The sequence below is a fragment of the Mus pahari genome, chromosome 1, assembly GCF_900095145.1.
Source record: "Mus pahari chromosome 1, PAHARI_EIJ_v1.1, whole genome shotgun sequence".
NCBI classification, from domain to species: Eukaryota; Metazoa; Chordata; class Mammalia; order Rodentia; family Muridae; genus Mus; species Mus pahari.
The window spans coordinates 137,173,095-137,185,262 of NC_034590.1; the positions used below are offsets into that span (position 1 = coordinate 137,173,095).

The 12,168-nt window shown below is 47.6% G+C and overlaps 1 protein-coding gene across 1 annotated transcript in view; it reads left to right on the forward strand.

Annotated features, from left to right (window-relative positions):
- The first annotated feature begins 238 nt into the window (after window positions 1–238).
- Dmrt1 (doublesex and mab-3 related transcription factor 1) overlaps window positions 239–12,168 on the forward strand; it is a 95,838-nt gene continuing 83,908 nt past the window's right edge. Inside the window, exons 1-2 of the mRNA XM_021202709.1 lie at window positions 239–719; window positions 4,423–4,606. Of these exons, the coding sequence (XP_021058368.1) occupies window positions 372–719; window positions 4,423–4,606 (532 nt within the window). The 5' untranslated portion in view covers window positions 239–371. The remainder of the gene's footprint in view (window positions 720–4,422; window positions 4,607–12,168) is intronic.

Genomic DNA, 12,168 nt, shown 5'->3' on the forward strand with positions numbered 1-12,168 from the left:
ATTCCTTGGAGCTGGGCGCGCAGAGGGAGCTCGTGCTGGGGCTCTGCACACGGCTGAGGTTTGTAGCAATTTTGCAGCTGGTGCAAGCTTGCACTCAGCAGAACCGCTGTGGATGGAGTTGGGGGACAGTGGGCGTGGCCACGCCGCGTAGCGCCCTCTCCCGCCCACGCAATCCTCGGAAGGTTCTGAAAAGTATCCAAAAGTCCTGCGCTAGGCGCGCCAAAAGGGGGAAAAAAAGGTACAACCCCCCACCCACTCCTCGAGCTCTTCATTTGGACTACAGGTCCAGCTGCGGTGCACCAGCCATCTGCGCTCCTTCTAGGGACCTAGGCAGCCTGCTGGGTGGATCCGGGAGCAGGAGACGAAGCTCCATGCCGAACGACGACACATTCGGCAAGCCCTCTACCCCGACGGAGGTTCCTCACGCTCCCGGGGCCCCGCCGCAGGGCAAAGCCGGAGGCTACAGCAAAGCTGCCGGGGCGATGGCCGGAGCGGCCGGGGGCTCCGGCGCAGGGGGCAGCGGAGGTGCCTCGGGCTCCGGGCCGTCGGGCCTGGGCTCTGGAAGCAAGAAGTCCCCGAGGCTGCCCAAATGCGCTCGTTGCAGGAACCACGGCTACGCGTCGCCACTCAAGGGCCACAAGCGCTTCTGCATGTGGCGGGACTGCCAGTGCAAGAAGTGCAGCCTCATTGCGGAGCGACAGCGGGTGATGGCCGCGCAGGTGAGTTCGGGCTCCCGGGGAAGCCCGCAAGATGGGTGGGAGGGGGGACCATCGACGGACGCCGGCTTGGGCGAGCCGCGGCTTCCAGTCGCCGGGGTCGGGGTGGGGGTGGGGGACGATGGAGGGTTGGGGGTTATGTCTGCTTGAATCCCGCGGATTTGGGGGTGTTCCCGGCTATGATGCGGGGGTTCGGGCTGCACACGCGCACCCTCGCCTTCCGGAGACGAGTGGCTCAAGTCAACTCCGCTCAGGGTTCCCTTCATTCTGAGCTAATCTTCCAGCTGAATTTCGGGGTTCGCGACGCACTTGGGCCCCCACGGTCAACAAGGGCGCTCTGCGAATGGAGTCGCGAGATTCCCTGAGTCAGAAAACCCCGGGACCAGGAATGTTTGAGCTTCGGTGCGGGCGTCCCGAGATTCAAACTTTGCTGGCAGATCGGAGGGGTTTGCACCACTGGGAGGACTGCCATGATTTAAAACTTCGTTACTAGCTGAAAATTGAGGGGTTTGCTCCTCCGGGAAGAGTCTCCATAGCCCCGAACCTCTCGTTACACAGACAGAGCGTTGCGGGGATTCGGGCCCCTAGGGTCCCTGGCTTGGCGTCCTGTAGGCGGAAGGGGGGCCCATGGTGGCTCGGGAAGGTGCTGCTCCCCGGGCTTTCTGGAAAAGTCCTCGGGATGGGCGGGAGCGCAACGTGTTCGCGCCTCTGTTGGCGCACTTTCCGGGTTCGCCCCGCGGACCCGGGCAAGCGTCTCGGCCATTTTGAAAATGCTAGCATTTACAAATTTGTAGTCGTTTCAGTTATGCTTAAGAATTTTTTTTTTTAAATAAAAAATACAGGTGTAGGGAAGGTGCAAGTTTGAACCTCTGTAGAGCGTTCTTTTCCTTTCATTTTTTTTTTTTTTTAGTAGCTTGAACAGCAGGCTAGTAATTTAGCAGCTTGACGGAAATAAACGTCGGTATCCTAAAGGATCTTTAGAAGACAATAATATACATTCTTTCCCCCTGAATGTTGTTTCATCTTAAGGCAGGTTATTTAAAATCAAAAGATGCCAAAGAAATGTTTGCTAAAGACGAAGTACTTTTGGTTAAGAACATCTTTTGAAAGTGATGTAGATGAGAAAGTTAAATAGGACTCCACAAACGCTTACAGATTATACACCCCTATGGGTGGCACACTTTATAAAATATGTCTAAAATTATATATACTTTGGTTTCACATATTGCAAACGCTAAAGGAAAAATAGTTCTCTTTAGTTTCTTAAAAGATATTTTAGCTTAATCTGTAATGAATGAGACTATGTTCCACATTAAATTGAAAGCATCGCGAAATTATAAAACATAAGGACTTCTAAATTATAGGTAAAAATATTAGGAACACTTAATGGTTGGATTACGTATTTAGTGTGAAGAGTACAGATGGAAGGGGTTTCCTCAAATTAATAATATATATATTCTAATGGGGACATTAATTTTGAATCTCCTTCATTAGGGGGCAGATTTTGAGGCTAAAAGCTGAATTAAAAACAAAAAGCAATTCAAGATTATAAATCCAGATGATAATGGGTTTTGCTCACTTGCAAATAATTGGAAATAGACATTAAACATAAGTTGAAAATAAATGCTTTTTAAAAATCAGGTGCTACTCTCTTCCCTGTTTAAGTAACCATTTCCTAACAGAAGGTTTTTGAAAAGGTGTGCATTTATGGCATGTCTAAGCTGTACATTTGGGGTATGCCAGGGCATGCGGTTTGTGTCTTGATATACTTCAATCCTTTGCTGTGGCATCAGTTTCTTCTGGCTAAAGCCATTGCTAGTCTTATCTCCCAGCCTCTTGGTCAATGTATACAACGTAAAACAACAAGCCAAACCAAAAAACAAACCTATGTAAGAGTTAAACTTTTATTTAAGGTCTCACATTCAGGGTTAGAGAGCTTCCTTTGATGATGAGTGAAACCTCCCAATTGATTAAATTTGGACAGTAGATTTTAACATATTGATTATAGTTGTGGGTTTTAAAAACACTGTGGTGGGCATAGGGTGCGTGTGAGGAGGACAGAGGACACTCTTGTGCAGTTGGACCTTTGATGGGGGTAGTGGAATCTTAGCTCATGCACCACTGAGCTAATGTTCCTGGCCCACAGAGCTGTGCTTTTGAGTTAGCCTTTTGATATCCAAACCTTTTACTCTTGGCTTTGGGCCTCTGAGGTATTGGTACTTTACTCCTAGTGTTAGATCACCAATGGTCAGTTTCCAGAGAAAGTCTTCTGGTTTTGTTACATGTCAAAACAAAAGACTTTCTTTTCTTTAGGCCTCTTAGGGGCCTAACCTTTTCAACAAATGTTATTTAAAAGACAAGCTGAAGAAGGACCATGCAGAGTTTGGTAAAAGCCTATTGGGTTGTTTCTCTCCCTTTTCTTTTCTTTTCTTTTCTTTTCTTTTCTTTTCTTTTCTTTTCTTTTCTTTTCTTTTCTCTTTTCTTCTCTTCTCTTCTCTCTCTCTCTCTCTCTCTCTCTCTCTCCAGGGCTAGGTCACCTTCCTGCCTGACCCACTCACACTCCAGGGATGTGAGCACCAGGTCCCAGCCCCCTTCACCACTAAAGCCATCCTGCCCTGGGTAACAGCTCTTGAGGGGTTCCTTAGCACAGGGTCCCTGTGTGTTGTCCTTTCAGATTGTTCTGACCTTCCCCTGGCATTTTCAAGCCCTGCTCATCCCATGCTTATAGCTCTGCTAGAAACCTGCTGGTCTGATGCATATATTTTAATGACGTTTTTCTTTTCCCAGGTAGGGGCTTGACACATAGCACAGGTTTGACTTGAACTCTTGATTCTGAACCTTCCGGATGCTGGGATTACCGACATGGCACACCACCACTTACCTCTGTCTTAAAGATATTTTGATTGCATTTTCTTCTGTAGGGATCTAGCACATTTTGTGTTGATGTTGCATGTTTCTCCTAAACGGCGAGGAACGTGGGTCTAACCTGATGTTACTCTGTTCTTCCCAGTATGGTGGCTTTTTTTTTTTTTAAACCTGTGTGTTGAATGAAGGAGTGAATGGTCTCAAGACCTTTCTGACCCACCAGAGGTCTTGGTTTTGAGTTTACTCCACAGTTTTTCCAGGATGGCATATGATAGTTACCTTATGTCTTAGCGTTTCTATTACTGTGGTGAAATACCACAACCAAAAAAGCAACTTGGTGGGGAGGAAAGGGCTTATTTGGCTTATACTTCCACATCACTGGTCATCATTGAAGGAAGCCCGGACTCAGGCAGGCCAGGAAACAGGAGCTGATGCAGAGACCATGAGGGGGCACTGCTTAGTGGATTGTTCCCCATGGCTTGCTCAGCCAGCTTTTTTTTTTTTTTTAAAAAAATAGAATCAAGGACCACCAGCCCAGGGATAACACCACTCCTGATGGCCTGGGCCCTCCCACATCAATCACTGATTAAGAAAGTGTTCTATAGGCTTAACCTGTAGTCTGATCATACCAAGGCCATTTTCTCAACTGGGGCTTCCTCCTATCCAGTGACTTCAGCTTGTGTCAGGTTGACGTAAAACTAGCCAGCGCCTCCAGGGAGCCAGGTGAATGGACAAGGCAGAAATGAGACCTCTCTTCCAGATGTGGAAAGCTGTGGTATTTTGCAGAACTCTGCAGGTGAGTCTGCTCTGCTGGAGTGTGACTTGCTGTCTGTGCTTCCAGGTGGCCCTGAGAAGACAGCAGGCCCAGGAAGAAGAACTGGGCATCAGCCACCCGATTCCGCTGCCCAGCGCAGCTGAGCTGCTGGTCAAAAGAGAGAATAACGCCAGCAACCCGTGCCTGATGGCCGAGAGCAGCAGCTCTGCCCAGCCTCCACCGGCCAGCACCCCAACCCCCGCCGCCTCAGGTAATCAAGGGGTGGGGGCTCCCATGGGACTCACCATCCAAGGAAAGAGAGAGCGTGGTAGGCCTGTGAACAGACTCAGGATCCCCCACAACCCCAGGTCCACGTGAATTTATCAGGAGTTTCCTGAAGGATTCTGCCTCTGCTGCTTGGCTTTTGGCTGCGTCCCAAGATGCTCACGCCTTCTAGAAGCAGGGTGATTCCCTGTTGGTCAGCGTGAAGAATAGGGATCACAGAAGACCTGGGAGACGGGAGATTGTTCATGTACTGTCTCTGTCCATGATGGGGTTCTCTTGGGTGGGAACTCAAGAGTCCCTGTTTCCTGGAATTGGCTAGCTCTTCCTCTCCAAAGGACTACATTCCTTAACAAAGGGTCTGAAGAGGCAGATCTCAGATTTCACATTTGAATTAGTCCGAGAAGGAATGTAGGGGGCATGTATGCTGGCAAGTGTTCCCTGTGTGCTAAGTGCCATTCCAGGGACTGTATATATGCAAATTCATTTCATTCCCCTCCCCACAGGCTTGGTGTAAGGTGGGGGTAGTAATTCTTTGTAACCTGCTTGACCACTGAAATAGGAGTTAATTGACTGACCAGACTAATTGAACTAGGAAATCTAACTCAGTCCATCCGCCTCCATTCAGGATTCTCAACAAAGCCCAGAGAACCGCAGCGGATGTGAGTGCTCACTGTCTGCTGCGGAAGCCTCCTCCAGCCATTGCGGTGTAAAGCTATTCTACTGACACACAATGAGAAAACCTGGCTCCTCCAGTGCACTAGCCACGGTTTAAGTTCTCAGTTGCCACGTATGGCCCAGGGTAACTACAAAAAATATATTTCTCAACCGGGCGTGGTGGCGCATGCCTTTAATCCCAGCACTCGGGATGCAGAGGCAGGCAGATTTCTGAGTTCGAGGCCAGCCTGGTCTACAGAGTGAGTTCCAGGACAGCCAAGGCTACACAGAGAAACCTTCCGTCTCGAAAAACCAAAAAAAAATTAATAAATTAATTAATATATATATATAATTTCTGTCCTCAAATAGTGGGGTTAGAGAAATGGCTTAGAGGATAAGAGCACTTGCTGCTCCTCCAGAGTTGAGTTCCCAGCAAGCTCACCATTGTCTGTTACCCCAAGTCCAGAAGATCCAGTGCCCCTTTCTGGTGTCTATGGGCATTTGGCTTACACTTACGCGCACACACATACACACAAACAGATCATAAAGAGGTTGATAGTATTGGTTTGGAATGCAGGGATACTTAAGAAACTTGCTAATATTCTTCTGAATTTAGGAGTTTCTGGCAATTAAGTAAGTAATGCCCCATATCTGTGGAACATGTTTTAAAACCCAGGAAAGTGCTTGAGGCTAAAGAAAATACTAAACACACACACGCGCGCACACACACACACACACACTTTTCCTGTATCTACATTCCTGTGACAAGGTTTAGTTTGTAAAATAGTAAGCTATTTAATAACAGCCAATAACTAGAGTAATTGTAACAACATAATAAAATTATTTATTTGTGCAATTTTCCATTGGAGCATCCTTGACCTCAGGTACCTGAAACCCCAGCAAGAGAAGCTTTGGGTAGGGGAGCTACTGTGCATACCGAGAGCCACAGCAGAAACTCAGTGAAATCCCATAAAAGTAAGGCTTGCACTGTGTACCACCTCAATCAAGCTTTCAGGAAAGGCTGTTCGCTGAGCTTAACCAGTGGGGATAGCATTACTCATCCCTGAGCCCGAGGCTGTGCAACCTTAGACAAGTTTCTCAAGCTTGCTGGGCTTCTTGTTTCCACATCTTAAGGAGAGGGTTCCTGGGGTGGGGGTGGGGGGGGGGCAGGGCGAGTGTCTTCCTATGAATCCTGGCTGTTGGATGGAGTAAGGTAAGCATGTCTCAAAGAAGCAGGTATGTGTGTCTATATTTCTGTCACTGTAGTTAACAAAGAGAAAGGTGCCCGTGCTCCAAGTGCATGGTGATGGGATTACATCCCAGTGAATGAGGGATACATCTCAGTGATACATCTGTTCCCTGAGGTACTGGCTGCAGTTTAGACTGTGTTCTGACTGGGAGTGTGAGGGGAAGCTTGGCTTCTGTTTAGAGTTGCAGGATAACCGCACTGCATATCAGTAGCCTCACAAAAGACAGAGCCTGGCATCTGATGTCTATAGGAAGGGTGTTGTTTCCCACCAGTCTGGGTACCAATATCAAGAAAAAAGAGGCGCACACCAGAACAGCACTCTGCTTTCTTTGGATTTGATGCTCACAGTATGCCCTTATAACAGTTTCCTAACTTGACTCTTCATAGGAACGGAGAAGTTCTGGCAGGTGTGTTAAGGTGGTGGTGGGGTTATAGGAAGGAGCCACAGGGGAGCAGGAAAGGGATCAGGGGTCAAGGAGGACCCCAGCCCTGATTCCTGCTTTGCCTCCGGAGCTGATGAACCTTAGGGTCCTGCTGGCATTTTGAAGCAACAAGCATAGGGAAGGAGAATGTTTGGGTTAATATATGTGAGGTCATTCACTGGGGACCATGTAGCCAAGGCTTGGCCTGGAGGCTCTCTCTGCCTGCTTGAGGACAGGCTGCCCTCCAGTCAGTTCAGTCATGAGCTTCAGTGGCCTCCTTCACAGAACTGACTTTGAGACATCTGCATTTCGAGATTGATGACTTCTGGACCAAGTCAGGCTGTGAGCATCAGGGCAATGGAGCAGGAAGTACAAGTAAAATACTGCTAAGGGAGAGGGAGGGGAGGGAAAGGAGGAGGGGGAGGGGAGGGGAGAGGAAAGAGGGGGAGGGGAGGAGAACAAAGAGTCTTGAAGCTTTCAGGCAGCAAATAGAAGCAAGCCAACCTCTTAAGCAGCCAGATACTAACAAATAGGTAGCTTACATTGCAGAGATTTTACTTGAAATATTCTTTAACTCAGGTAGGCAGATGGCAGTAGATGCTGGTGAGATGATGTAATAAGTGGCTTGCCTGTAAGCCCAATGGAGGCTGACTTTGGGACATCTGAGTCCTAGAACCCATGGGGAAAGACAGAATTGACTCCTAAATGTGGCCCTTTGACCCTCATATGTGAACTGCGCATGGGTGCGTGTGTGTGTGTGTGTGTGTGTGTATCTGTGTGTATGTGTGTGTGTACACAGACAGACACACATAATAAATTATTTAAATAGAAAAAGTTTAAAGGCTGACTATCTACGGAAGAGTACCAAACATTCAGAGCGCTAGGGAGCTGGCACGGTGGGTAAAGTGCTTGCTTGCTGGGTCAGCAGGACCTGAGTTGAAATCCCCAGCACCCTTGCACAAACCCTGTGTGCTGGTGTGTGTTTGCAAGCCAGGGGTGCCAGGAACGATCCCTGGAGCTTCCTAGTCCGCCATCCTAGCTAAAACAGCAAATTTCAAGTTCAATCTGACCCTCTCTCAAAAACTGGAGGAGGGCCAGAGAGGTGGCTCAGTGGTTAGGAGCGCTTGCTGCTCTTTCAGATTAGGGTTCCGTTCCCAACACCCACATGGTGGCTGACAACCCTCTGGAACTTCAGTTCTAGGGGATCAGATACCCACTTCTGACCTCTGCGGGTACTGGGGACACACATTACATACCTCCAAGCAAAACACCCATACACGCAAAACACATGGCACACATACATGCAGGCCAAACCAGTTGTAGATGTAAAAGTAATCTTATGAAAATGAAATGTCAAGTGACAGCAAAAGATGCCTGATAGCTTCTGGCTCATGCTCTCTCTCTTGAAAACACACACACACACACACACACAAACACTGAAAAATAGACTTCTATTTGAAAGATAGTAATTTCTTAAGTCATTTTCTACATGAGCATAACGCTTACGTACAGCCTCCTCACTTAAAATAGCTTGGAATTCTTAAAGACTTATTTTGTTTTTAATTATGTGTACACGGAGGGGGCAGGGTATGTGCATATGGGTGCAGATGCTGGTGGAGGCCAGAAATCATCAGGTCTTCCTGGAGGTGGAGTCACAGGCAGTCATGAGCTGCCTGGTTGGGGGGGGGGGACTTGAACACTGGTCCTCTGCAAGAGCAATGTGTGCTCTTAATCACTGAGCTCTCTCCAGTCCAGCTTGGAATTCTTAATGGCCTAGTGTTTCATTATACAGATGTGGGAGGGCAGAGCTGGAAGTGGCTTAGTAAGCATGGTTGGGCATGGTCCTAGCATAGTTAACTCCCCCCTACCAGCCCCCTCCCTACCTGCCTGGCTCCCCAGGGGCCTGGATCTAAACTGCTGTCTCAGTGTTAGCAAGGCCTCTCACTTGGTAAAATTAAGTGGATTTTTTTTTTTTTTTTGTCCTTGAATCACAGTTACCTCCTTTTGGCTCCTTAAAATGCCAAACGAGAGTGAGAGAGAGTGTTGGAGAATTATTGTCGAGACCATTAGCTAGATTTTAAGGACACTTCAGAGGAAATTGGTTTACCAGGCTAAGCTTCTCCTGAGACCTCTGAGCAGGACATACCACATAGGACACTCTCTGTGTTCCTCAGTCAAGGTCTGGTGGAGACTGACCACAGGTTGGATGAGGTGAAACTCTGGAAAGGCCTGTAAGATCCTTGTCACTTTGGGTGTGGATTCCTGTAAAACTAGCCTTTTGAGTAAATTCCCTATGCATTGTTGGTTCTTAGGCCTGCAGGGTCAGATGTCAGCAGGTAGCCACTGACGAGCAAATACCTCCTTCCCAGTTTTTTTGGGAGCACCTAGGGAGAGGGCATCTTCTTGACTTTAAAGGACAGTGACTTAAAATATGCCAGCATGGTTTCTTCTCTTGTGATCTCATCTTTTGAGTTTTACTATAAGTTGATTTTTGTCCTGAAAGTTTTGAGCCAGTATTTCTCTTTTCTTCCTTCATCCTCTCTCTGTGGAATATCATTTTCCCCAGGACACCCCCCTGAGCCCCGTGCAGCGCTTCTCTGGGTCCCTGGATACCAGTTTCCCCCTCACCATTCCCAGAGCAGCTCCTGGCCTCTCCTTTACTGCGCAGCTGTCAGATGAAGGGCTGCATTGTAGTGCCCTGGCGGGTTCTGCATGCATGGCCTTTGTACGGACCTGAATGTTATCTCTCCTGGGCCCTCCCTTCTGGGGCATCCTGGACTTCCATGCACACACATACCCACCCTCCCCCAGATTAAGCTCTGCCCTGCTGTCTGCTTCTCTCTCGGGCAACTCCTGCTTGTGTGGAGCCCAGTGGCTCGAGTTCACTCCCTTGGCCCAGTTGGGTCACCTGGGTCTGTGCATGACTGTAGCAAGGGCCCTTCTCTTCAGCAACTGGCATGGAGAGCACCCAGCAGACCTGGGCTGTCATAGCTTACCTATGGAGTGCGCTGCACATATCCCCTCCCCCCCCAGAAGGATAATGATTTTATTTTTGGTTTTTGAGATAGGGTTTCTCTGTGTAGCCTTGGCTGTCCTGGAAGTCAACCTGTAGACTATAGGCTGGCTTTGAACTCAAAAGATTCACATGCTTCTGTCTCCTGGGGAGAGCTGGGACTAAAGGTGTGTGCTGCCTCCACCCAGCAAGGACTGACGACTTAGCAAGCAAAGACAAAGAATTAGTTCTCTCCTCCTCCTCCTCCTCCTCGTCCTCCTCCTCCTCCTCCTCTTCCTCTTCCTCCTCCTCTTCTTCCTCCTCCTCCTCTTCCTCCTCCTCCTCCTCCTCCTCCTCCTCTTCTTCTTCTTCTTCTTCTTCTTCTTCTTCTTCTTCTTCTTCTTCTTCTTCTTCTTTCTCTCTCTCTCTCTCCTCTCTCAGAAAAGTAGACTTTTTCTTAAAAATGTAATTTTAGGTTTACCCAAGATAAAGAGGGTGGTGTGGAGATTGTCATGTATCCTCTGGCCCTTCGCAGGCGTAGGCTTCCCCATTATAACTAAGATCCCCTGTAGTGGGCCTGTTGATGAACCTGTATCGTGACATCCCAAGAGCCACCATATGTGCCTATTCTCTTCACTGATCCCTGTTGCCAGACCCAACTGGTTTTTTGTTTGGTTTTGTTTTTCTGACTGGTTGCCTGCCATTGGATTCCCTTCCCCTACCTGGACTGCCTGGTTGGGCCTCAGTGGGAGAAGATGTGCCTAGTCCTGCTGGGACAGATGTCCCAGGGTGGGGTGGTACCCAAGGGGTGGGGAGGAAAATGGGAGGGGTAGCCAGGGGAGGGATGTATATAAGGGTGGACTGGGAGGAGAGAGTGGGGCTGTGATCAGGATGTAAAGTGAATAAAAAAAATTATTGAAAACAAAACAAAACAAAACAAAACCCCCCAAACCAAAAAGCATTTTAGTTTTTATCTACAGTTTTTCAACTTTGCGAAGAAGGAAGCATTTTGTTGAGAAGGCTGGTTAGCAACTTAAGCAAACTGGATAGAATGCTTCTCTTTAAAGGTTGGCCGTTTGTGTAAGACCTGCATTGTACGATTTAGGACCACTCTTCAGTTTGACAGGGAAGCCGAAATGATGTTAAATAATGTTAAGTAATTAAAAGCCTTTAGATAAAAACACCCTCACATTTTACTTTCAGAGTGAGAGAGATTTTCAGACAAACAAAACAACTTCAGTGGGAGCTGTTAACAGGTGTGGGGCTGAAAACAAACACTAGATGGTAGTGGCGGGGCTTACTGGCCTGTTGCTGTAAACAAGGCTCTGCCCTTTTGTTCAGGGGTGACTCTGCTTAGGTGGCAGCTCTGACAACTGGGTTGTCCTAAGGAAATTTCTCTGTGTAGAAGTTTTAGCTTACAGTTGCAACTATAACCTACAGAGAGGGTAAAGCTGTCCTTCTGCCTTTGCCTAGAAAGGATGTCTAAAGTCATGAAAAATGCAGGCGCAGAACCTAAGGTCACAAGTAAGTTTGATAAAAGTAGAGAAAGCGCAAAAGAATTTTAACTAGTTTACAGCTGTCTGTGATACAAAGCCTGAGGGAAAGGACGGAGTCTGTTTATTTTATCCTTCTCTGCACAGTCCAGTATCTGGCTTTTATAGTCTACAGTCGGTAAACCTTTTCAGAATGAATCAGTAAGTGTTGGTGAAGTCGCATTTTAAAACATGAGTGAGCATGAACTCATCTACAGACATCAGGGTAATACAGCTGATTTCCAGCGTGTGCTTCCTATAGAATTAAAACAGACAAACAAACAAACAAAAAACATTCTTAAATGGTTGAAAATTTAATCTTGGGTGGACGAGATAGTTTAGCAGGTAAAGGCACTTGCTGCTAAGCCTGATGACCAAAGTTCGATCCCCAGAACTTACATGGGGAAGAGAACAGAGTCTTGTAGTTGTTTAATCTCTCCGCACACACACACATACACAGAGGCAGGGGGGAAGGAGGGAGAGAGAGAGAAATTACAAGTTATTTTTTTCTGTATGTTTATTTACTTATTTGTGTATTCACGTGTGTGTGTGTGTGTGTGTGTGTGTGTGTGTGTGTGTGGTGTGTGTGTGTTGTGTGTGTGTGTGTGTGTGTGTACATGTGTGTGTGTGTGTGTGTGTGTGTGTGTACATGTGTGTGGAGGCCAGAGGGCTACATCAGGTAGTGTCTTCTTCACACAC